We start from the raw sequence: 22807 nt of genomic DNA, 5'->3' as shown, positions 1-22807 counted from the left end.
CGGGCGCTCGCATTCCCCACGCGTAGCTGGAGCCTCCGCAGCAACAAGCCCGGGAGCCGAGCCGCGCGGCGCCGCGATCTGAACAACCGGGCGGCCTGAGCCCTCCCCTCCCGGCAAGTGGGACACGGTGCCAGGGAGCCCCGGCTTTGTTTCTGGGGCTGGGATGCACGGTTTCTCAACTCCGTTCTCCACCCCCACCCCCCTGCAGGAAACGCCCAGAACCACCCGGCGCCGCGGTCTACAAAGCCCGGAGCGTCCGAAGGCGGGAGGGGTTGGGCGAGCCCGGGAGGCAGGAGGATCCCCACGACACAGGCTCACGCCCGGCTCCCGGATCAGGCCGCCTCCACCCCCATGAAGACCCCCAGGCCGGGGCTGAGAGCCTGGAGCAGCCCGGACGGAAATCTTGTGGCGGCCTTAGAGCGTTAGACAGGTCAGTGCCCGGCCGGGATGAGGGGCCGAGCTGAAAGCGGGAGGAGGCGCGCTCGCGGGTCCCCCCGGTCCCCCGCACAGCTTCCCGAGGCCACTCGCGCGGTCACCTCCGCCGGAGCACGCAACAGCGCGGGCGTGATTCTGCATTTTTCATGACAGGCAAGGTGTGAAGCCGCCCTGTGCAGCCCACCGGGGGCCAGGTGATGCTCAGACCGAGGGGTGGGGGACACGCGGGCCAGGGGGGGCGGCGGGATTGGGGAAGTCCGCTGCCCTAAGAAAGCAGTGCACTCCTACTTATTCGCGGCCGCGAGGAAAGCACCGCATCCAGCGGTCTCTTGCATCAACATGCCGGGCCTCGGGCGTGAGAGGAAACCGAGATGCGGGAGAAGGAGAGAAGAAAGGAGGCCGGGAGACCCGAGGCCGGGGGAGTGAAGGGGGGAGGGCCGGGGGAACGATTCGCTGTGCAAATGCTAGCGCGCCGAGATGTGGAGAGCGTCCCGGGGAGCTGGCGGGAGCCTCCAGAACCGCCCGGCTCGAGGGTCCCAGCCCACGCCTCCCCTCCGCACCTTTCTCACCCTCCCACCCCTACCGCCCACCAGGATGCGGCTGGGCCGCCGGGCCCTGTGTGTGCTGGTCCTGCTGCTCGCCTGCGCCTCGCTGGGGCTCCTGTACGTGAGCACCCGGGATGCGCCGGGCCTCCGGGCACCCCTTGCGCTGTGGGCGCCCCTGCAAGGCCCCCCCAGACCAGAACTGCCAGACCTTGCGCCGGAACCCCGCTATGCACACATCCCGGTCAGGATCAAGGAGCAAGTGGTGGGGTGAGTGCCAGGAGTGGTGGGGGCAGAGCGGCACTCGCTGGGGGTGGCATGGGGAGCTTTTGTTTCCTGCACTGCTGAGCTCTGATCTCTGGGTTCTCCTGACTAGTTGGGGGGTGGGGGGTAGGGGGGAACTTCTGAGTCTTGGGCTGGGGGGGAATCTCTCCTCCCTGAACCTTGTCATGGTGATGGGGAGGGGAGGGTGTGCAGGCAGAGGAGGGCCCTGGAAGACTTCCTGATGTCCTGATGATTCCACATAAAAGGAGAGTCCAGGTGGGGTCCTGAATGGTGGGTAGGCAATTCTGAAATTCTAGCAATTGGCCCTGTTCCACGTCTCTGTAAAATCCAGATTTAGGGCTGAGTCATTCCATTGGTGGTCTCTCCTCCTGGGACTATGTGAAGAGCAGTGTCTAAGGGGACAGACATTGGGTGGGCAGGGTTGAAAGGCCAAGGTGTGGGGCACTGTGTAAATGTTTTGTGGGGTGAATGGAGTTGTATGGCTGGGCTCTGATGACCCTTCGTCCCCCCTCCAGGCTGCTCTCTGGGAACAACTGTAGTTGTGAGTCCAGTGGAGGGAGCTTTTACCTCCCATTCCAGAGGCAGGTCCGAGCTATTGATCTCACCAAGGCCTTTGACCCGGAGGAGCTGAGAGCTGCCTCTGCCTCCAGGGAGCAGGAGTTCCAGGCCTTCCTTTCAAGGTACCATCTTGAAAGGAGGGCGTGTCTTTGCAGTGGGAGGCCTGGAGGGAGGGTGTGACCGGAAGGAGCGCTCCTCTGCCCCTGATTCCTTCACTGTCCTTCACTGCCAGGAGCCAATCCGCTGCTGACCAGCTGCTCATAGCCCCTGCCAACTCCCCTCTTCAGTACCCCCTGCAGGGTGTGGAGGTCCAGCCCCTCCGGAGCATCTTGGTGCCAGGTGGGGAGAATGGGCCTAAGAGATGACCTACGCCACTGTGGGAGTGGTGGAGCTCAAGGTTGGGTGAGGAAGAATGAAGGAAGATTGGAATGAGAATTGGGGAACTTCTGATGAAAGGGGGACTTGAGATCAGAAGGGGGCTCGTGAGGTGGGAGGTGAGGACAGAAGGGACTCTAGGGTTGTCAGGAATTGCAGAAGACTGCAACGGGAGAGATTTGGGGGAAAGAATCTCTTCTTGGCTGACTGACCAAAGATTAGGTGGCTAGGTGGGGACAGGCCATAAAGAGCTATTGCTTTGATGGGAAGGAGTAAAAAATCAGTTACTCTAGGCTATGTCCCAACATGTGCCCTGCTGTGGCCTCAATAAAGAGGGATGGGTGAGAAGGTCCGTACTGTGTGGTGAAAGAGAGAAGAGAACGTGAAGAAGAGTTCAAAGCTGTCTGTGATTCTGACTCCCTCTCCTTCCTCCCAGGGCTGAGCCTGCAGGCAGCTGCTGGTCAGGAGCTTTACCAGGTAAAAGGAAACAAGGCTGGGAAGGCCAGGTGGGCACTGAGGATGCTGGAGGGAGACCTGGCTGCCAAAGGAGGGACAGAGGAATCAGGGAGGCAAGAGGCCTAACCCTGTACTCTCCATCCAACCCCCTCTCCCAGGTGAACCTGACTGCCTCCTTGGGCACCTGGGACGTGGCAGGGGAAGTGACTGGAGTGACTCTCACTGGAGAGGGGCAGCCAGATCTCACCCTCGCCAGCCCAGGGCTGGACCAACTCAACCGGCAGCTTCAACTGGTCACTTACAGCAGCCGAAGCTACCAGGCAAACACAGCAGACACAGGTGTGAGGCCCAGGCAGAGGCAGGGGCAGGCAGGGTGAACAGAGAGCCCGGAAAGGCTGGAGAGGGCAGATGGCAGAGGATGTGGGAGACACTCGGGCAATGGCCAGAGCTGCCCAGTCACACAATGGGCATTTCAGCAAGGCCAGCAGGACCAGGGAGGGAGAGAAGGGGCCTTTGTTCATCTGGGGCCAGAGCAGGCCAAAGGGAAACCCGAGCTTTGGGTGTGTCCCCCCTTCAGGCCAACTGTGGGGGCCCCAGGAAGTGACTTGCCCCAGGAGCCAGAAGACTCAAGCTCTATTCCCAACCGCCCACTTACTGGAGGGCGAGGGGCTTTATCTCCCAGAGGTCCCATTTCTCCTCTAGCAAAAGAGGCACCGACACAAGCTCTCCTGCTTCTCTCCAAGGCTTGCTACACCAAACCCGCTCCCGCTATGGGGCCTTCAAGCTTGCTGTTCCCTCTCCCTAGAATGCTCTTCCCCCAGATTTTTGCACAGCTGGCTCCTTCTTGTCATTTGGATCTCAGCTCAGATGTCTCCTCTTCACTATCACATTGCTTGTTTTATTTTCTATTCAATGCCTACCAGTATCTGAATTTTATTTACTTAGCCTGGAACTAGACTGACTAGGTTCCTATCTCAGTGTTGTTGCTTAAGAGTTGTGTCAATGGAGACAAGTTATTTAATTTCTCTCTGCCTTTTTCTGTAGTAGGAATCTACTTAATAGGGCTTGTGAAGATTAAATGAGTTCCTATATTTAAGGTAACTGAACTTTTTCAGTTACCACATAGTAAATGCTCAATAAGCGTTAGCTTTTAATTAAATCTCTTTTTAAATTAAATTTTTAAATTAAATCTTTTCTTTTCTTTCCCCACCCATTAGAATGTTAGTGCCATGGCGGTAAAAACTCTGCATTCTTGTCCACCAGGGTCCAGAAAGAGTAGGCAGGGAATTATTGATTTACTGAAAAGGGAATGTTATCCCAGTCTTAAGGACCAAGGCTTGTGTCCTTTCTTCCCAGTCCGGTTCTCCACGGAGGGACATGAGGCTGCCTTTACCATCCGCATAAGACACCCCCCCAACCCTCGGCTGTATCCATCTGGGTCTCTACCCCAGGGAGGTGAGGCTGGTGCCAGCGGGGACCTAAATCCAGGTCTGGTGGGGGGAAGTTGAAAGAGGGAGCCCCTGGGAGAAGACTCCTTCCTGCTCCTCACTTCCCACTCTCCTTCTCTGCACCTAACTACCCCTCATTCCCAGCCCAGCACAACATCAGCGCCCTGGTCACCATCGCTACTAAGACCTTCCTGCGTTACAATCGGCTGCGGGCACTCATCGCCAGCATCCGCCGCTTCTACCCAACGGTCACCGTGGTCATCGCCGATGACAGTGACAAGCCAGAGAGCATTAGCGGCCCCCACATCGAGCACTATCTCATGCCTTTCGGCAAGGTGCGCAGCGGGCGACGCTGAACCGCGCGCCAGAGGGCGCCGGAGAGAGGCGCGCCCTTCTTCTGAAGTCTCCGGAGTAGTGGGTTCCAGGGCTATATACCTGTAATTCCAGAATTACTGGGGTGCCTGTTAAGCATGGCAATTCCTGGAACGTCAGCTCCGTGGGAGCAGGAATCATGCCTATCTTATTCGCACTGCATTCTTAGAATGTGCTGAGCACCTAGGGAGCGCTCAATAAATAGGTGATGAATGAATGAATGAATGCATGAATGAGTCCACGCATAAGTTAAACGCTTTCTAACACCTTCTCCCAGAACACTGACTCAGAACCGCTAGCAGTGGGAAACTCTGAGCCATTCGTGGGCACTGGAGGAAAGGGGACAGAGGGGTTACGTTCTATTACTACAGCCTCACTAACCGTATATACCCTTCCCCCAGGGCTGGTTCGCAGGCCGGAACCTGGCCGTATCCCAAGTAACCACCAAGTATGTCCTGTGGGTGGACGACGACTTCGTCTTCACGGCGCGGACGCGGCTGGAGAGGCTTGTGGACGTGCTGGAGCGGACGCCCCTGGACCTGGTAGGGGAGGACCTGCAGGATGCCGGGTGGGAGAAGGAGGGCCGCCAGCAGGCTGACGCAGCAGCGGGGGAGACCTGGGCTAGAGCGGACGGCCCTGGGACGGACAGAGGACGACGCGGCGGGAGCCTGGGGACCGTCCGGGTCCTGCAGGGGTGGAGCGGACGGGGACGGGGGCAGGGGAACCGCCCCGGGGAGGGGGAGCACAGATCTAGCCACCACCACCCCTCCCCGGCAGTCCCCGTCCCGCCTGGAGCCATCCTCCCACTCCCCGCAGGTCGGCGGCGCGGTGCGGGAGATCTCCGGCTTCGCCACCACCTACCGGCAGCTGCTGAGCGTGGAGCCTGGAGCGCCAGGCCGCGGGAACTGCCTCCGGCAGAGGCGCGGCTTCCACCACGAGCTGGTGGGCTTTCCAGGCTGCGTGGTCACGGACGGCGTGGTCAACTTCTTCCTGGCGCGCACCGACAAGGTGCGCGAGGTCGGTTTCGACCCACGCCTCAGCCGCGTGGCGCATCTGGGTGAGTGGCGCCCCCTCCCGGCCTGGCCCAGCAGGGACCCCGCGGGGCGCCGGGCGAGGCTCCAGGGGCACCAGCTACTCCTACACCCACCCCTTGGAGCCAACGGCTGGCACCCGGGGCCCTTGCGGCAGTTCTGTGAAGGTTTACCAAGATCTGCGCCCTGGCAAGAGACAGAGCTCCCACCCTCCCGGCCCTCACACCATTTAAACCTCCACGCCCAGCATAGGCCCTTGGGCCCACCTTTAACCTCCCCACCACCGTCACGGCCACCTTTACTCCACTCCCAGCCGCTTCCCCTGGTTCCCAACACACTCCTGGAGCAGCCCATGAATCATCTATTGAACCTTTGGGGGTGTGTTGGGAAGAGGGGTGGGATACGTTATCAAAGCACGAGGTAAGTATGTTGACTCTATTTTACGGAAGAGTGAAATTAAGACCCCAAAGAATTAATTACTAGCCCAAGGCCCTCAGAAACGGGGCCCTTGCCCGTGCAACCTCCGTACCCCAGATCTCAGTTCTCCCTGAAGGGTTGGCCTTCTACACCCTTCAGACCCTTCATTGTGTACTCCCTTCCCTCCCCCCACCCCAGAATTCTTCCTGGATGGGCTTGGTTCCCTTCGAGTGGGCTCCTGCTCAGACGTCGTCGTGGATCACGCATCTAAGTTGAAGCTGCCTTGGACATCAAGGGATGTGGGGACAGAGACTTATGCCCGCTACCGTTACCCAGGATCACTGGATGAAAGTCAGGTGGCCAAACACCGCCTACTCTTCTTCAAACACCGGCTGCAGTGCATGACCTCAGAATGATGGCCATTCGGGGCCTTCAAACTGTCAGGCTGGGCCTGCCTCCTTGTCCCTGCCAGGAATTTCTAGAAAACTCCAGGAATCTCTAGCAAACCCCACCACCCAGTGACCACTCCACTGACTGTCTCTGATCCCCTTCAGAATCTGATTCCCAAATAGGGGCTTGTCCTGGTGACACTCCTCCTTTCTGTGAGTGCCCAGGGACTTGATGGGGCCATAACTCATCCCACAGCCAGTGCCAAGTCCTCCCCCACCCCCTTCTCATGGGGCAGGAATTAGGGGGGGGTCACTTTCCAAATGCCAAAGAGCCCATGGGGACTCTAAGAACCTAAAGTGGAAATACCCTCCTCTCATCTCCTTGGGACTGAGGGGGTGGGGAAACCCCCAACGTGTATTCCCAGGGGTGTGCCCCTCTCCCCCATCTCTGGATCCAGGACTCTGTGCATGGGCTCCAGCCCCACCCCCCATGGAGAGAACTGGTGACTCTGGAGCTGGGGTGAGGGCTGGTGAACACACAAGTGAAAGCCATTTTTAATTGTGTCTGCAATGCTGTTGGCATGGAGAAAGGGGCACCAAAGGGTCAGTGTGCAGACACCCAGACTCAATTCATGCACCCCAGAGGCGCTCAGCTTTGTTTTATTAGTTATACAAAGTAAGGGGACTCCTCACACACATATTATTGGGGCCCTCCGCACTCCAGACGACTGGGTCAGACCCACACTGTGCAAGTCTTTGGACCCGTAGGCTCCTGGAAAAGAGAGGGGACATGTCAGGAATAGCTCAGGTACCCTCCTCCCTCAGCATTTGGGAGTCCTCTGAGGCGCACAGCACCCCACTTTGAAACCTTAGCTCCTCAGTTCTTCACGCAGAGCTGGGCCCAGTGTCCCTGGCTTAGCCTTAAATTGACTCATCATTTCACCCCCCAGCTTCCTTCTCAGTCCCCTTCCCAAAACCCGCCGCCTAGGTCCTCAGCCACTTAATTGCATGTGACCCGCTACAGCCCAGCACCTCCCGGATCTCACTCCTGTTGCTACTGCCCCCTCACCAGCCTCTGCAGGGCATGAGCAGCTGCATCCTGGACACTGACAAACAGCTGTTCCGGGGTCACTCTGTCCAGGAGTCCTGCCTCGGTCAGGGTCCCCAGCACTGAGGCTGTGTAGAGAGGCGGGTCAGGCTCTGAGGTCTTAAATCCACACCGTGTCCTTTTCCCTCCCCCAAGTGTCGGGTCATTCCCCAGTGTCCAGGTGCCCCCCCCTCACCATTACACTGAGCCAGGAGAAGGTGGATCCCAGCATCTCTGCATCGGCTGGCCAGCTGCGGAGATGGGGGGGGTGTTAAATCCTACGTCAGCGTCCGCGGGTATGCAAGAGATGCTAAGGGGACTTTCTCCGCAACCTACCCCATCCCTCACCTGTACCACTTCTCTCGCTCCAGCAGCATCTGCAAAGGTGATACCACTGCAGTCTAGGACCACCACTCTGACGGGCTCGGCAACTGGGATGGGAGAAGGCGGGAGTAGCCAGACGCCCGCACGGGTCATGCCCAAATCTCCCTCCTTGTCATGCCATCTCACCTCTGTCAGGTGGGCCATCCATCTTTGGAGCCTCCTGTGAGTAGAGGATGGCAGTTACCACCTCCAAGACACAGCATGAACGTGCGCCCCTCAAGCAGAATGATCCCCGTGAGAAGACCCACGTGCCTCCCTCTCCCAGAGAAGCCACACTCCCCTTCGGCCCAGTCTCTCACCTCGCCTCCTTCTCCAAGCCCCAGGTGCCACTCCAGGGTGCGGCGAAACTGCCCGCGGGTCCCAAAGTAGAGCGGTGACGGATAGCGCAGGATGCAGAGCCCCGGGACCTTCAGGAGCTAAGAGGGCGGAGGGTCAGAACAGCACCTGGCTCTGGTCTTCCCTTCCCTCTTCGTCCGCAGCCCACCCACCTTGCGGCTCTCTCTGAGCGGCCTGTAGAGCTCCGTCCCCTCAGCAAGTCCAAGTGCCAGGCACTGCACCCTGGGCAGGAAGCTGGGGTCAGATTCCCAGCCTGGCCTGGCTGGAGAGACCCCAGGCACCACTCCACTCTCCCCACCCCACTTGCCGACTCCTCTCATCTCTACTCCCACCTCTGGGTGCGGCAGACCACAGTCACCATGGAGAAGACCACACCTATGGCCAGGCCCAGGTCCACACTCAGGATCACTACGGCCACCCAGGTGACCATCCATACGGCCTGCAGGACAGGGATGGGAGTGAAATGCCAGGCCATCACTGCTAGGGAAAGGATGGCCCCACAGAAGGCAGAAAAAATGACAGGAAGAAGGGACAGGATTGACCCAATAGGGGATATACACCAAATGTAATGACCACAGACCTTGCACCAGCTGGGAGTTACAAACCCCACCCTCCACCTTGAGTCTGAGTAATGGGATTAGGAGGTGTATGCATGGTGGGGGGAACTACAGAATTTAGGACCAGTACAATTAGCTCCAATCCAGGGCAGAGGCTGGAGATGTGGGGAATAGGGAGGGGGCAATCTGGGTTCATGCTGCCACTTCTCACAAAGTCCATGCGGCTGATGCGCCATAGTTGTGGGATTTCCTGCATCTGGAAGAACATCTGGCGCATGCTGGAGATGTTGATGCAGGCCAGGACAGCCTTGGGGCAGAGGAGGCAAGCTGACCACCCCAGTGTCCTGGAATATAGCCACCCCTCCCAGCCCCCCATACCGCCTCTGTTCCTTACCTTGGGCAGATAATAGAAGAAGGGCCCCAGCCACAGCAGTACTGAGAGGACAACGATGCAGGAGAAGAGGCCTGCCAGCTAGAAAGAAGGAAGCGTGGAAGCAGAGAAGCAAGGGGACCTCATCCACCCCTATGTGAGAGCTGGCCGCCCTGCCCACTCTGCCTCACCTTCCTTGGAAGCCTCCCTCCTCCCAAATTCCCTTCCATGAAGATATTCCTCAGTCTCCCACTCCTTTCTTGCTATTCTGCCTCTCACACTTACCTTTTTCCTATCCCAATTAAATGTCTCCCCTTTGCCAGTCTCTACCTAGGTGTAGTTCGACTTCCCTATTTTTGTAGCCTGTGTCCACCTTAAAAGCCACTGTTGGATTACCCTAAAAGCAGACTCACCACATTCTCAGGGGACCGGAAAAGTAGGAAACCAGAAATATCAGGGGGAGACTTTCATGTGTAATTCTTCTTTTCAAAAGAAAATGTCCTTGTTGGCGGGGCGGGGGCAGGGATCAGAAGTTTGTCCCCCAAACTTATTTTGCAGTTCAGGTTTGTTTTTATTTTGAGCTACACGTGGGGAACCGTAACCTTTTTCAGTGCTTCCAGTCGAGTCTACAAAGGTCTGAATGGAGCTTTGTTATCTTCTCTCTCTCCTCCCTAGAAACTCCCACCCCCCACTCACTCTCCCTCACGGACTCCTATCCTCCTCAATAAGGCTGCCCTCTGGCTATCTACCAATCCTCCACCTGTTTCTCCACCCCCCCCAACCTGGATACCCACACGCTTTCTCCTCACCCAAGGACATGCTCTTACCTGTGTGTTCCCACCAGCATCCACTAGTAGGCTGGTGGTGGCCAGTGTGGCAGAGTTGGGAAAGCAGGAGAAGAGGGAGGAGATGAGGTTGGAGACACCATGGGCGAAGAGCTCCTGAAGGGATGCAGTGAGATGAAGAGGAGAGAGACAAGGGCATGGTGGTGGTGGGGGGGCATCAGACTAGGGGAATGTCTCCTGAATGAAGTTGGGGTCCTCAGTCAGAGTCACACCTGGTTGGAGTCAATACTGTAGCGATACTTGTCTGCATAGATGGAGGCCAGGGAGGCGGACACAGCAAAAGTAACCAGTGCAATGGGCAGCAAGTCAGCCAGAATCCTGGGCAGCTCAGCCATGCTGGGGAGGTGGGGCTGGGGAAATCTGGAGAGAGGGGATCCGGGGTGAGGATGGGTTCAGTCCAAGAAGGATGTGGGGAAGACAGAGGAAACAGGGTGGAGTGGGTCAAGAGGAAGTGTTGGGTGGGAGAAGTGGGAGAAGTGGGAGAAGAGCAGGCTGGTGTCTTGATTCCCTTACCCTCCAGGCAGCAGCCCCACTATCTGGACGTTGTATCTTGTGTCCAGGGAAGAGGTGAAGCAGAGCACAGAGGCCAGAAGCACCTGGGAAAGAGAGCAAATTAGGGCATGGCAAGAGATGGGCTTCCTGGCAGAGGCTAGAAAAAGCTTCACAGGAGAGAGGATTCTAAGGCAGCTGTTAGGTGTTTACAGAGGCCCAGCCCCTGGCTGCGCTGATATGTGCTTGGAATGGGTGCCTGACCTCCGATTTAGAGTGGAGGACAGTGGGGATGGGAAAGAGGAATGAGGTACACCCGAGGTTATGCAGAGAGATGGACCGGAGGAAGGAAGAGGGGCTCCCATGAGGGATTGTAGATATCAAGAGGTATACTGACCCATTCTAAGTAGGAGAGCTGGGCTATATCTAGGCATAGATGGCATACGGGTGGAGATGCGGAACACTTATTTAGTTGGGGAGAGAGAGAAATGTAGGTGGGCGTGGGAAAAGAGAAACCATGAACAGCGAAGGACCGGGTGAGGGGAGAGATGTGAGTGGAGATGCTGTGGCGAGCGACACCGCAAGGGAGCGCTGTAAGCAGGAAGAAGGCATTCTAAGAGGTCTGGCGGCTCCGTGCGAGAAGTGGGACCGCAAGGGTGGGGGATTCCGGAGGGTCGAAGTGTTCTGGGAAGAGGCCTGGAAAGGCACACGGATGCGCAGGACTTCTCGTCTGTAAGCTCGCTGCGTTCCACGAGGGGGCGGCAGCGGCCAGCTCCTACCGGGTGGGCAAGGTCTGCGTGGTGCAGGGGGCCCCCGACCCGGGAGCCATCCTCACCATGACGATTTCCCCTGGGATCGGGGTGGGTAGCTTGTCTCGGAATCTCACGTTCAATTCTTTGACCGGCACGAGCAGCGCCAGGCTGAGTGCCGAGATGGTCAGTTCGGCCGGACTGCTCCGGGGCAGCGCGGTCAGCACAGCGGCCAGCGTCTGCGGGCAGGAGCGGTGAGCGAGGACCCGGTGCCAGGGTCGACTGCCCCCAGCGCGGACCTACCCGGCCGAGGCAAGGCCTCCGGCTCGCATCAGGGCTTCCACCTCCCTCGCGACCCTCATTCAGCCACGTGGTTCCAACCTTTCCTCCGCCCCCCGTCACCCTCTATCCCTCCACTCGCCGTCCTTCCTTCCTTCCTTTCGGGGTTTCGCTCTTCCCAGGACCGCTAGAAGCCGCTTCTCAGCTGTTCTCCACCCTCACCTTGAAGAGAGCGAAGCAGCCAATCTGGCGCGGGAGGGGCAACCCTAAAAGGCTCGGCAGTTGGGACACGAGCACGTGCAGCGCGGCCCCGCTGGTCAGCGCTTTGACCACAGGCTCCGACAAAAAGGTGGACAGGACCCCGAGCTGCAGCGCGAACATACCCAGCTGCAGGGGAGGAGATGCGCAATCACTACAGGAGGGGGCGCGGACCCGCTGGAGCGCCCCTCTCCCGCCTAGACCCGCGCAGGACACTCGTCCCTCCCTCTCACCTGGCCCAATTCCCCAGGGGCCCCAGCGTGGATTCCCCCCAGGATCCTCCCTCACCATCAGAGCCCCGCTCCCGAAGGCCAAGGCTGCAGCCACCCCAACCCGCTGAGCGTCCAACTGTTCCCTCTCGATTCCACTCAGGTTACCCCCGAGGGGTTCGGGCACCAGCCGCTCCACGGCCGAGCCCGTCATGAGGCTGAGTACCGCGAAAGTTCCTAGGGCCGGGGGACAAACGCAGAGATCACCAGCTGCGCTTCCGGGGGCGCGGCGACCGCCTAGGCTCCGCGCCCTCGGCCGGGCTGCTGTCGTCAGACCCCGCTCTCCTAGAAGGCGCTGCTCAGGTGGAGGCCGTGGGGCGGGGAACTGGTGCAGCAGCCCGGAACCTGCGGTGAGGGAGGAGAGGAGGGCGCACCAGCCGGCAAATACTGCCCCCTAACTGCATCACTGCCTCCTTCTGCAGACGCCCGCGGACTGCGCGCTCCTCTGGGTGACCGCGCAGCTCCTTTCCCTTCTTCCAAGTCCCCGAGATGTTCATTGACACCAAATTTGATGGGGGGAAGTAAAATCCGAGGGAACTCCCTTCTCTTTGCACCCACTTAGCATCCCCCCCCCCCCAGCAAACTTTGCCTAGGTCCGACGTTCCTAGCAGGGTATCGGCAGAGGCGGAAGGGAAGCAGGGGAGGGGAAGAGGGGAATAAGAGCTAAGGAGCTCACAGGAACCGAAGCCTCAAACCCCTGTCCATTTTCACCCCACAGAGGAGAGGAGTCACTGGGTCACTCACCGGTGGACAGGTGTCTCCCAGTACCCAACAAGGTGTAAATGAGGACGGGGAAGAAAGAAGTGTAGAGCCCGAACACCGGAGGCACGGAGGTCAGGAGGGCAAAAGCCATGCCTGGGGGAGAAGTGGAAGGAAAGATCTTCGGGGGGGGGTGTGGGGGGACGACTGGGGGAAGGTGACCAGCCTCCAGAATGCCACCCTCTCTCCCCACACTCTTAGAGGCTGGCGTGGAGACGCTAAATCACGCCACATGAGGGAACCGAGGGGTTAACAGGCCTCGGTGGGAGGTCGTGGGGTGGACAAGGTCACAGATCCGTGTCGGCCCAGATGGGGTGGGGGTCCTGGGGCGGGGGGGAGGAAGCAGGTGTTGTGCCTCTCTCCAGTTCCCTGACCCAGAACGTATCCAAGACTTCTCGAAGGATTGCGCAAATGAGGGGAGCTGGGGGTAGGGATCTGATGCGGCTCGGTAGTCCTTACCCAGAACTTGGTCTCCTGTCTCCGAACCCTCAGCCACACTACCCATCCTCTCGCTCCCAGGTTCCCAGCTCCTGCGCCTTCCCGACGCCCTCCAGAGCTCGGGCCCCAGACAGGCGAGTGTTGGGGCCGCTCACCCTGGGGCACGTGCACGATGCCCACGGTCACTCCGGCCACGGCATCCCCGAGCAGCCAGGCCCGCCAGCGGTAGTGGGGCAGCCAACGCAACGGGGGCAGCCGCGCCAGCAGCAGGCGCCACGCCCCCGGTCCGGAGCAAGCGCGGGCCCGCCGCCTCCACTGTCTGCACAGCCGCGACAAGCGGGGCTCCGCGAGGGGCTCCAACTCCTGCTTCGCGTCCCCGAAGAGCTGCTGGAACCGAGTCTCCGTGAGAGGTTCCCTGAACTTGGCGCCCAGAGGGAACTTAAGGTCGGAGGCCTCTCCTAGGCCTGGGCAGGTCCTGGCGACCGGTAGCCCACTCATTTTGCCGTTGGCCACCTCCAACCCCGCCTAGTCTTAAATACCCCTCCACCCGCTAGCCCTGAGTCCCGCCTCCGTGAAGCAGGGTCCAATCCGGCCCTGGAGGGCGCCCTCTCATGGGGACCTTCAACGGCCCGGAGACAGCAAAGACTTGGGGAGAGGGCGTCTCTATGTTAGGCGTTTCCTGAGACATCCTTGGCGGGATCGCTCGCTCTGGAGCCTCCTGGGGTGGGGCGAGGGCGGGAGAGGGGGGTGTGGAAAGGTGTAGGGACAAGAGACATAGGCCAAAAGACCAGCGCATTCTCAACACCCAACACCTGCTTTTTACCACTCCTAAGCCTTTAGACTCTGGCCACCTGGCTGCGTGCTCCTTTCAGCATTGGCCCTGTGGGAGGAGACAGCTGGCTCCTCTAGTGTGACCCATTATTCCCAGAGCTTCTGCATTCTCCCCAAGAAAATTCAGCGTGCCCTCCAGCACACACATGCCTCTCCCCCAGACCCAAAACCTCATGGGGTGTACAGCTTGCCCCAAGAAACTGTAAGGGGCTCTGTTGGCAGAGCGATTTCACAGCCTGCTGAGACGGGACTCGGCGACAGAACAGGATAGGGAAGACAGAGAACCACCACCCGCACTCCTCCCGGGAGCTGGGCCTGAATTCCCAGTTCAGGGCCTCAGGGAAAATACTGAACTGACAGCAAAGTTTGATTTTACTTCTTAGAAGCCCCCCCCCCAAAAAAAACCCTTGAAATGTCATTTGTTACATTCAAGTGCTATTTACAAAGTTGGTACTCAAAAACACATTTGTGGTTAAATTAGGTTCAGAAGGGTCCTGAACCGACCTCATGTACTTCTGCAGTTCCTCAAGAGATACAAAGGTTCTGAACTCCCAAATCCTGCTATTTTCCCCATCCCCTCCTCCGTTTACAAGAATACTTGGCACCCCTCCCTGTCACCCTCTGGTCCCCAGTCCCTGACCCCAAAGCCCTGGGGGTGGGGTACAGTGAGGGTGGGTCTCCCCTCTTCAATTCCTCCTATTGTTCCCCAGAAGTCTTATCTGGGCTGTACGTCCTGTCCCCCCCTTAGAGGTCCCTCCCCCCATTGTCGGCCAGAGGGACCTCAGGCCCACAGGGAGGCTCCAGCTCTTCCTCACCCTCCCACACCAGCAGCCTATTGTCTGGTGAGGAAGCCCAAGTACACGTGACCAAACCCAGGGGACAGTGGACACAGTGGATACACTGATGCCTAAGGACCCAGGACAGGGCATCTGGATATGGATCTCTGCATGTTTGGCTTTCTCCGTCCCAGGGGCTATCCCAGAAGCTGGGAGGGGTGAAGACCCCTCTGGGCTGTCCACTCCCGGGTCTGTGGCTTGAAGAAGAATCCCTCCCTGCTCACTATGGATATGCCTTATGACCTCACAAACTGCAAAAAGAAGGACACCCAGAGCCAAAACGGGCCATGGAACCCAGCATCCTCTCCACTTGCCCATTTTCCCTCAGCTGAGCATGGAGGCCTCAGAAGGAAAGGTACTTGGGCATTTAGTGCTTTAGAATGTGGGTGTTGGGGGAATGGTGGGAAGTCACACTACACTGGGCTTTCCAGTGGGGTCTAGAACAGGGGCCAGATGGGAGAGAAAGCAGTCTGGGAAAGGGGAGGATACATCATGGATCTAGGGTTTTCCAAGCTCCAGGTCTGGACTGCAAGATGCTGCCACTGCAGGTGAGAGACAAAGACGGTGACATCTTTTGTCTTCCACCCTGCGTCCTCCTCTCACCAGACCATCTGCAGGCCAGGGGATTTCTCCCCATCGCTTCAGCCCACTTCCCCTTCCCTCTGCCAAGACAGCAGCCTTAGTGATATCACAAAACCTTTACTCTCAGAAAACTGAAAAAAAATCAAAATCAAAACCAATCATTTTTATCTGTCCCCTGCCCCAGCCCTCCCACCCACCCACCACATATCCTCCTTTTGGGGGGACCTGTGATGCATGCAGAGGGGTGGGAGCTGAAGGAACCTGTGTTCCTTAAGCAGAAAGAAGTCCTTTTGAGTCTAGGTATCCTCCTCCAAGTCAACACCACTCCCAGCCTTGGCCTCCCCTCCAGACACATCAAGAAGGAATTCCGAGGTGGTGCCAGAGGATTGCCCTGAAGTTCCTTGGGAAATAGGGTGGCTGGGTCAGCAGCACCCCGGGCCTTCACCACTTACAGCTCATCTTCATCCAGCTTGGCAAGTCTGGCTTGGCAGGGAGGGGTGTTTGGAATTGGTGGAGCTGGAGGAGAGTCACGAGGAGCTTGGGGGATGTCACCGAGGGCCTGAAGAAAGATTCAAGTCAGAGGAGAAAAAAAGTCCAGGAATCCACCCTCACTTCTTTCTTTCCAGTGTATGCCCCCAGCTAAGCCACCTCCTCCTGCTAGACATCTTAGATGATCTAAGACCAGCAGCTTCTCCCAGGGTTAAACTGGAGGGCGGGGAGGTAAGAGTAGGGAAGTAGGAAGGGGCGGACAAAAGGCAGGTGATAGAAGAAAGGAATGATATGGGGGAGGGGGATTTAGGGACCCCAGAATAAGAGAGGCCCTCCCCATTCTGCCCCTGTAACAGGGCAACTCCATTCCTCATACCTGTGTGTCCAGGGGCAGCGGGGCTCTGGCCACCTCCCCTTTGGGCAACAGCAGCAGGGAGGGGAGCGAGCCATTGCTGGGTGCACGTGAGCTGACCTGGGCCCGGTCTCCAGGCCGAATTCTCCCAGGACTCCCCACTCCAAGCCCTCCTGGCCGCCCCAGGCTGTTGGTCTGGCTCTCTCGTCTTTGATACTCAATGGGTGACTGCAATGCTGGGGCAAAGAGAGGAACAGAAGGAGGGTTACAACAGGTTCTTTCCCTAAGGGTTCTGCCCAGATCATCCTCCCACTTTGCCCTCTGCCCGTGAACTGCCAGCCATTGTAAATTGCTGGGGAGAAGGGGAGAGAAGCCGGGGGTCAAGAGGGCAGGGATTGGAGATTGGGCAGTGAGGAATTCGGGAGGTCAAAGGGCTGAAGGAGCATGTCAGGGAGGGAGGGGGAGAGCTTCACCATTGAGAAAGTCCCGCTGGCTTTCCAGGATCTGAGCCACTTGCTTGATCCAGGCCTGACTCACTGCGGGGTCTGCCGTCTGCAGGACATAGCGCTGGATCCCACCCTCCGGCCCTCTGGAGGTCAGTGCAAAGCGGCAAGGGTCACCTTGGAGGTTCCCCTCCAGTCCCAGGCAGCTCACCTGGATTGGCAAGTAGGAGAGAGCCCCCAAATTCTTTAGGCCCTCTCTGGTTCCCGCCCCCTCCAGCAAATCCAAGAGCCAGACATTCTCTTAGAGGCCTCACCCCATCCCAGTGACCCCTCCCTGGGGCCCGCTCCCCACCTTAATGCTGCTCTTATACACATATCCAGCCTGCGCTCCTCCTCGGACTCCTCCTCCCAGGGCCTCACTGAAGAGGACAATTTGCTCGAAGAGAAAAACACGTCTCTCTCGACCCCGGGAGGACAGCAGCCCCCCAGCCTCGGGCTCTGTGACCCAGAATGTGTCCTGGCCCAAGAGCTTCCCCTGAGCAGTCAGTTTGCCCTAGAAGCAGAGGGTAGTGATTTTGAGAAAAGAGCAAGGAGAGAAAAAGGACCTTCTCTGCTCCTCCCTCCTTCCCCTGATGCTCCCAACCAGCCAGGGGGTCAGTCCCAGGGGAAGGACAGTTCCCTGTGAAGGCCTCCTGAGTGCTCAGACTGGGGCCTCCGATTTCCTGTTCTATCCCCGTACCTCAAACCCCCGAAGTCTCCCCAGGGTCATCATGTCATTGCAGCGCTTGGGTACAAAGCACATGACCTCCACAGCTTGCTGGGTCGCAGGTGAAGAGAGGGGCATTGTCATTGTCGAGAAAGAGGCCTCTTCAGACCATGTTTCAACTCTCAACCAGCCTCCCCCTAAAAACCAGACAGCTCAAAACCACCCAAGCAGCTGGGGGAAACCAGAAGACCAAAAAAAAATAAGAGGTATGTGGTGTGTATCCTCGCAGATATGGGAGTCCTCACCTCCAGCTCTTCAGTATCCATCCCAGCTCTACTGTAATATTTGAGAAAATCCTAAGATGTGAAAAGAAATGCTCAGGGAGGTCTTGAGGAGACCCTCAGAAACTCTCACATCCTCCTCTGAGGACACAGGAAGTCTGGGGGAGCCTTAGGAACCCTGGGGAGATGAAGGAGAAAAGGGCTGTCCCAGCCAGTGGAACCCCCAGGGAACAGGTGCTCCCGACCTTGAGCAGCAGCTGGTATTTCATGATCCTCTGCACGGGTTTGATGAGGAGGTCGTTGAGCTGCAGGCGGTGCCCTAGCTGCTGCCGGAGCTCCTGGGGACCACGACATGGTGGTTACGAGAGCCTGATGATTGATTCTGTCTCCCCTCCCCCAAGGTACCTCAGCCACTGACCTCAAAGTAGCTGTCCCCGAATTCTGACACCACGTGCTCTGACTTGGGCTTATTCTGACAATACACCACATACATATGCAGCCGGCGCTCCTAACAGGGGTAAAGTTTAAGGAGCACAGGGCGGGTGAGGAGGGAGACGCCCCGGCGGAGCCCTGACCCACTCCCAAGCCCCGCCCCTCGGGGGCCGCCCCCTTAAGCCTCACGTGTTTGATGAATAGCTGAGCCAGCCAATCAGGATCCTTCAAACACCGCTGAAGCTCCTGCAGGAAATAGCTGGAGGGGTTGGCGAGGAAAAGGCTGGTCAAATACCCCGACCCCACTCAACTGAGAGCCGGCTACCCTGGTTGTGCCATTAAGCCACCCCAAACGTTCCTCAGGCAACGGTGGGCCCATGGCTAGGTTACAGAGACAAGGAGACGTAGGCCCTTCCCCCTCACTCTCGGGGATCCACCACTCACTCTCGATGCCACTCATAGATTTGCTGGATGTTCCCAAACACAATCCTGTCACGGCCTCGAAGATTCTCCGGGACCCCCTGAGCAGCCATGGTGGCCATGTAACCCTGCAGGAAGGTTGGGGTGAGAGCATGGCAGCCCTGGTGGGGAAGACCCCCTCCCCCAAGAAGTCCAGCATGTAGGGGGTACTGGGAAGGTGGGACACAGGAGCACTAAGGCATCTCCTAAAATTAGCCTTGAGCAGAGGGAAAGGGCTGGGCTAGGACTGGGAAGAGAAAAGAGAGCTACCTCCACGATCTGCCCCAAGTCGTCCACATACATTTTCTCTGTCTCTACCAGTTCACTCAAGACATACCTGGGAAGAGAGCAGGAGTGCACATCCTTGGTTTAGCCACTTCCTCCCTCCTGGACTAGAAGCCCCTTCATTACCACAGCCAACCTCAGAGGAAATTCCAAGTATCAAATCTGAAATGTGACGGGCAGTTCTCTGGAAGTAGCAAAATGGGTGGTGGGCAGAGGGGAGGGAGTGTGTGGGACACTTACATACTCCTTTCCAGAGCCTTCTTCTTCTGTTCCTCCTCACTCTCAGGGGCTTGGGACAGAGTCTCCTCCTCAGGTGGCTGGAAGGAAAGAACATCCTGGAGTAAGCAAACGGATGCTTTTTGGGAAGCCCTGCAGACCCATTTCTTCATACCTGTGTCTTCTCTCCAGGGCCCTCCAACAATGTGGTCAGCAGGGTGAGTTCTGGCAGCTCCTCTCCTGTGGCTAGAGCTGGTTCCAGCATCCAGTTCTGGGAGCCAGAGGTCAAGTGTCAGAGGCCATGGACAGTAGCCATGTCTCCCCAGTGGCTGGTGGCCCCCAACCTGCCCTCTCTCCCCACGTCCTTCATGGATGTCCTACATGCTTTTGTGGTGCTCTCTGCTCACCTCATATGGTCCAGCCTGGCCACCGTCTGCCTCAGTTTCCACACTGAGACAATGTTTGGAATGATCCAACCATCTTCTCAGGCCACTGACTGGCCCTGGGGGGCCCGGGGAACAGGGGCCAGAGCTGAGGCCAGAGCTGGGGCCAGAGGGGGCAGCCAGACCCGAAGCAGCTGAAGCTGAGATACTCCCCTCACTGCCAGCAATGGAATAGGATTCTAATGGGGGGTGGGGGGGGGGAGAAAAGGGGCCATAGATATTACTCTAGCTCTAGATTCAGGGTCCCTAGGGAGCTCCCAGAGGTTCTTCCTCATGATGCTGAGTCCTCCCCCAGGGCCCATTCTCTTGCCATCCTCATTTGAGTTGGCCAGGATAGAAAATTTCACCTGGGCACCCTTGGGAGGAAGGACAGTAAACACCTGGGCTCCCAAATATGTGGAGGCTCCCCCATATCCTGAGCATGCCATAGATATGGAGGGGCAGCCATCTGGGCAGACACTGGAAGCTGGGGGTGGCCATCTGCTCTCCTACAAGCTGCCCCCTTCCAATGGGCACAGACCATTCCCTGAGAAGGTGGGTGGGGGGAAGAGCTAAAAGCCCATCTGCCACCCCCAGACCCCTCCTGCACCAATTGCAGTAATCACAATAAAAAGAAAAGACTTCTGCAGCCCATCTCCCCAACACATGCACAAACCCAACTGGGGCGGCGTGGGGGGAGCAAGTGAGGAAACCTCATCAGGGTTATCTGGGCTCAGGAACTGCGGACCTGAGATTTGCCATAAAGCCCCTGGTAGACCCTCATCCTCATTCCTCCATCCCTCTGTCCCTCCTCAGATCTGAAGTAGATTCTCAGCAAAAGGTTTTAAGGAAGATCCAGTTCTAGGCCCAGGGGGATTGTGGATGGGTTTTTCTCATACTCAGTAGACTACAAGACAGAGAGAAGAGTTTCCTGCCCCTTCCCCAATTTCCTTAACTTGAACTGATTAAAAATTTGGAGGCAGAAGGGTTCTTGGAGATCTACTAAGTCACTTTCCTGGAAAACAGAGGTACAAGTCTCCAGCCTCTAAATCCCTAGGGCCAGGTCAATCTGACGCCTTGAACCCTCAGCCCGCCCCCCACTCAACGCTGGGCCCTGCGACCTCGCACTCACCACGACCCCCCCGAGCGAAGCAGCAGCCGCATTTTGCCAGCACTTTTCGGATCACGTGGGGACAGGCACAGCGACCCCCCTTGTGCCCCCCCCGCATGGCGCCCGGGCCCCCCCGCACCCCCCACCCGGGCCGGCCATGCAGGGGGAATCACGGGGGGCGGGGCGGGGACGGCGCAGGGCGCACACCCCCCCTCCCTCCTACCCCGCTCCAGGCTGGGGGAGCGGGGGAGGGAGGGAACAGGGAGGGGGCGTCCAGGGGTAGGCGGAAGTCTGGTCTGGGGGAGGGCTGGGGGCTCTGCAGAGCAGGCGGCGCGAGGCCGGGCAGCCGAGCTGGGCGGGGAGGGTTTCCGGAACCCAGTCGGTGCGGGGCCCAGGGTCCAGATGTCCAGCGGGGCGGGGAGGGATGGCGGGGGAAGCTGGGCCGGGATGCGGCAGCAGCTCCAGCTCCGTCTCCGGCCTCTCGGGTTTGGGGTGGTTCTAGGCCCGGGCAGGGAGGAGGCGGGGGCCGACTCCCCGAGTCACTGGCGCTGCGCGGGTCCCGGCCGAACGGCGAGCCGAATAACAGGCCAGGCCGCGGTGCCGCCGCGGGGAGGGGCCTTTGCGGCCCAGCTCCGCCCTCTCCCTCCGGTTTCCCCCCTTCAGCCTGTGCCGGGCTCCAGCCCCAATCCCCCTCCCCCAGGCACCACCACGTTCCGACTCCACGTCCCCACCGCCTCCGCCTCTCCTCTCCAGCCTCGGCTCCCCGCCCCGGGTTCCCCTCCCTCCTGCCTCTCGGGCTCCCGACTGCGGAGCGCCGGGGTCGGGGATAAGCCGGGCGGCGGGGTCTGCCCAGGTCGCCCCTCCGCCTCTGCGGTGGAGAAGGGTGCGGATGGATAGGCCTGGGCCTGTGTGAAGATGTCCTGGCGGCAGGGACTGTCCCTAGCCGTGCAGGGCTAGACAAGCCCCCTCCCTTTCGGAGATGCGTGAATGGGGAGCTCTGTGAGGAACACAGCCCAGGTGCCGCCCTCTCGCCAGACCCTTCTTTCCTCCAGGCCCCAGGACTCCAGCTGAGGCTAATCACCAATTAAGGCGAAGTCCTGGAGCCTGGGCTGGCGAGGGGCCAGGGGTGGGGCGCGGGGACACTCCGCCTGCGGGGGCTCGGGACCGGTTGATGTGGGGGACACACAGCGGACTAGAGGGCGAGAAGCGTGGAGGTCTTGGCAATTAAACGGGTCTCATGCAGATTAGATGCAAACCTTTATGCTAATAAGAGCAGCATTATTTGAATTCGCCACTTTGCGCAGGATGGCAAACTGTGCCCCACCCCACCCCCAGCTTCCTACCGGGCAGCGGAGCCCAGGCGGGGACCTCACGTTCGCGCTCCCCTTTCTGATCCCCCTCGGTACAGTCAGACTCTGTCTCGGTCCCTCCTGGCCCTAAGGGGCTTCTCTTCGGGGGCTGTGGGGAAAGACTGGTGGTAAAGAAGCCGCCCTCCACGCCCAGCCTTGACCTCCCGCTTCTCCTTCCTCCTGTCAAATTCACATTGTTGTAAAGGGTCGCCTAGGCTGGGTTGGAGGGAGTGGTTCACCCAGATCAGGGCCCTGGCCCTCTTAAGGAACTCATGGATTCCTGCGACTGCCCTGCAGAATTTCTGTTTGCGGGTAAATTGAGTTGTGGGGTGCAGACCTCCTGAAGCCCCCTAAAGATTCCCGACCCCACCGTGGTCCCCCTTTCTTACCCCCTCCTGCCCGGGGAGGGCGCATGCGCGTAGCATGCCCCCCATGACCCCCAGTATCCGGTCAGTGCGGCCAGGGGCGGGGCGGTCCGGGGGCTTCATGCTGGACCCCTACCCAGCTCCAAGTTTCAGGGCCGAGGGGGCACGGAAGCTGGGGGGCTCTAGGCCTGCGTGCGTCCGGGGAGTTGCTGCTGTGGAATCCGCCCCCTGCCCGGCTCCGCCCCCACTCCCACCCTAGCCAAACTTCTCAAAGGGGTAGGGTTGTTCCTTTCTCTACAACGAAAGTTCAACAACAAACAAACCCCTCTTAATCCCGATTCCGACGTGGATGCGTCAGGAGCGCACTAAATACGTGCGGTTTCCCCAGGCACTCTGGAGGCAGAGACTGGGGAGACGCACCGGGATTTCCCCGATCACCACCACCCCCTTCCCCTTCTCGACAGGTTCCGCTCCCCACCCCACCCCCACCCTGGTCCACAGAACAGAAAGGGTGTGGCAT

The 22807-nt window shown here is 58.9% G+C and overlaps 3 protein-coding genes and 1 long non-coding RNA gene across 8 annotated transcripts; 2 read left to right on the top strand and 2 right to left on the bottom strand.

The window, feature by feature from the left end:
* The first annotated feature begins 1029 nt into the window (after window positions 1-1029).
* On the top strand, window positions 1030-6912 carry B4GALNT1 (beta-1,4-N-acetyl-galactosaminyltransferase 1). The gene is made up of 10 exons (XM_040637190.1): window positions 1030-1247; window positions 1778-1942; window positions 2053-2159; window positions 2632-2672; window positions 2810-2990; window positions 4008-4106; window positions 4244-4434; window positions 4873-5013; window positions 5288-5528; window positions 6118-6912. The coding sequence occupies exons 1-10, from the start codon at window positions 1030-1032 to the stop codon at window positions 6333-6335; spliced, it is 1602 nt and encodes a 533-aa protein (XP_040493124.1). The 3' UTR covers window positions 6336-6912.
* A 21-nt stretch (window positions 6913-6933) lies between these two features.
* On the bottom strand, window positions 6934-13641 carry LOC103656669 (solute carrier family 26 member 10). 3 transcript variants are annotated; one of them, XM_040637187.1, is made up of 18 exons: window positions 13284-13641; window positions 12676-12786; window positions 11951-12108; window positions 11627-11791; window positions 11212-11364; window positions 10401-10483; window positions 10100-10247; window positions 9870-9983; window positions 9067-9144; window positions 8884-8979; window positions 8448-8554; window positions 8268-8337; window positions 8079-8195; window positions 7906-7939; window positions 7744-7826; window positions 7592-7646; window positions 7378-7484; window positions 6934-7080 (listed from the first exon to the last, which is right to left on the bottom strand). In XM_040637187.1, the coding sequence occupies exons 1-18, from the start codon at window positions 13624-13626 to the stop codon at window positions 7042-7044; spliced, it is 2061 nt and encodes a 686-aa protein (XP_040493121.1). In that variant the 5' UTR covers window positions 13627-13641; the 3' UTR covers window positions 6934-7041. The 3 variants fall into 3 exon arrangements, with proteins under 3 accessions (XP_040493121.1, XP_040493122.1, XP_040493123.1); XM_040637188.1 differs by having other exon boundaries at window positions 11263-11364; XM_040637189.1 differs by having other exon boundaries at window positions 13150-13395.
* A 1837-nt stretch (window positions 13642-15478) lies between these two features.
* Window positions 15479-22456, bottom strand: ARHGEF25 (Rho guanine nucleotide exchange factor 25). 3 transcript variants are annotated; one of them, XM_008684073.2, is made up of 16 exons: window positions 22312-22456; window positions 21917-22031; window positions 19448-19662; window positions 19216-19311; window positions 19065-19141; window positions 18810-18876; window positions 18525-18628; window positions 18270-18339; window positions 18067-18156; window positions 17894-17986; window positions 17673-17723; window positions 17401-17478; window positions 17014-17214; window positions 16692-16872; window positions 16243-16454; window positions 15479-15936 (listed from the first exon to the last, which is right to left on the bottom strand). In XM_008684073.2, the coding sequence occupies exons 1-16, from the start codon at window positions 22408-22410 to the stop codon at window positions 15826-15828; spliced, it is 1860 nt and encodes a 619-aa protein (XP_008682295.1). In that variant the 5' UTR covers window positions 22411-22456; the 3' UTR covers window positions 15479-15825. The 3 variants fall into 3 exon arrangements, with proteins under 3 accessions (XP_008682295.1, XP_008682299.1, XP_040493111.1); XM_008684077.2 differs by lacking the exon at window positions 21917-22031 and having other exon boundaries at window positions 22312-22429; XM_040637177.1 differs by lacking the exons at window positions 21917-22031; window positions 22312-22456 and adding an exon at window positions 20595-20694.
* Window positions 17533-19056, top strand: LOC103656650. The gene is made up of 4 exons (XR_566658.2): window positions 17533-17633; window positions 18050-18165; window positions 18543-18644; window positions 18861-19056. It is a non-coding gene; the product is annotated as an uncharacterized LOC103656650 (long non-coding RNA).
* Window positions 22457-22807: the final 351 nt, after the last annotated feature.

The sequence above is a fragment of the Ursus maritimus genome, unplaced genomic scaffold (genome assembly GCF_017311325.1).
Source record: "Ursus maritimus isolate PB19 unplaced genomic scaffold, ASM1731132v1 scaffold_21, whole genome shotgun sequence".
Taxonomy (NCBI): domain Eukaryota; kingdom Metazoa; phylum Chordata; class Mammalia; order Carnivora; family Ursidae; genus Ursus; species Ursus maritimus.
This window is presented reverse-complemented; position numbering and strand designations above follow the sequence as displayed.

What these genes read in the sequence shown, in the direction of transcription:
- B4GALNT1 (XM_040637190.1), top strand. Translation starts at nt 1,030, where the DNA reads ATGCGGCTGGGCCGCCGGGCCCTGTGTGTGCTGGTCCTGCTGCTCGCC. An exon ending in TTCCAGGCCTTCCTTTCAAG is followed by an intron (nt 1,943 to 2,052) that starts GTACCATCTTGA and finishes CTTCACTGCCAG; the next exon opens with GAGCCAATCCGCTGCTGACC. An exon ending in CCGGAGCATCTTGGTGCCAG is followed by an intron (nt 2,160 to 2,631) that starts GTGGGGAGAATG and finishes CCTTCCTCCCAG; the next exon opens with GGCTGAGCCTGCAGGCAGCT.
- ARHGEF25 (XM_008684073.2), bottom strand. Translation starts at nt 22,410, where the DNA reads ATGAAGCCCCCGGACCGCCCCGCCCCTGGCCGCACTGACCGGATACTG. An exon ending in GCCAGGCTGGACCATATGAG is followed by an intron (nt 19,312 to 19,447) that starts GTGAGCAGAGAG and finishes TCTGGCTCCCAG; the next exon opens with AACTGGATGCTGGAACCAGC. An exon ending in GGAGACTTCGGGGGTTTGAG is followed by an intron (nt 17,215 to 17,400) that starts GTACGGGGATAG and finishes CTCTGCTTCTAG; the next exon opens with GGCAAACTGACTGCTCAGGG.
- LOC103656669 (XM_040637187.1), bottom strand. Translation starts at nt 13,626, where the DNA reads ATGAGTGGGCTACCGGTCGCCAGGACCTGCCCAGGCCTAGGAGAGGCC. An exon ending in GTGGGGCTGCTGCCTGGAGG is followed by an intron (nt 10,248 to 10,400) that starts GTAAGGGAATCA and finishes CCCTCTCTCCAG; the next exon opens with ATTTCCCCAGCCCCACCTCC. An exon ending in GTGGTCTGCCGCACCCAGAG is followed by an intron (nt 8,338 to 8,447) that starts GTGGGAGTAGAG and finishes CTTCCTGCCCAG; the next exon opens with GGTGCAGTGCCTGGCACTTG.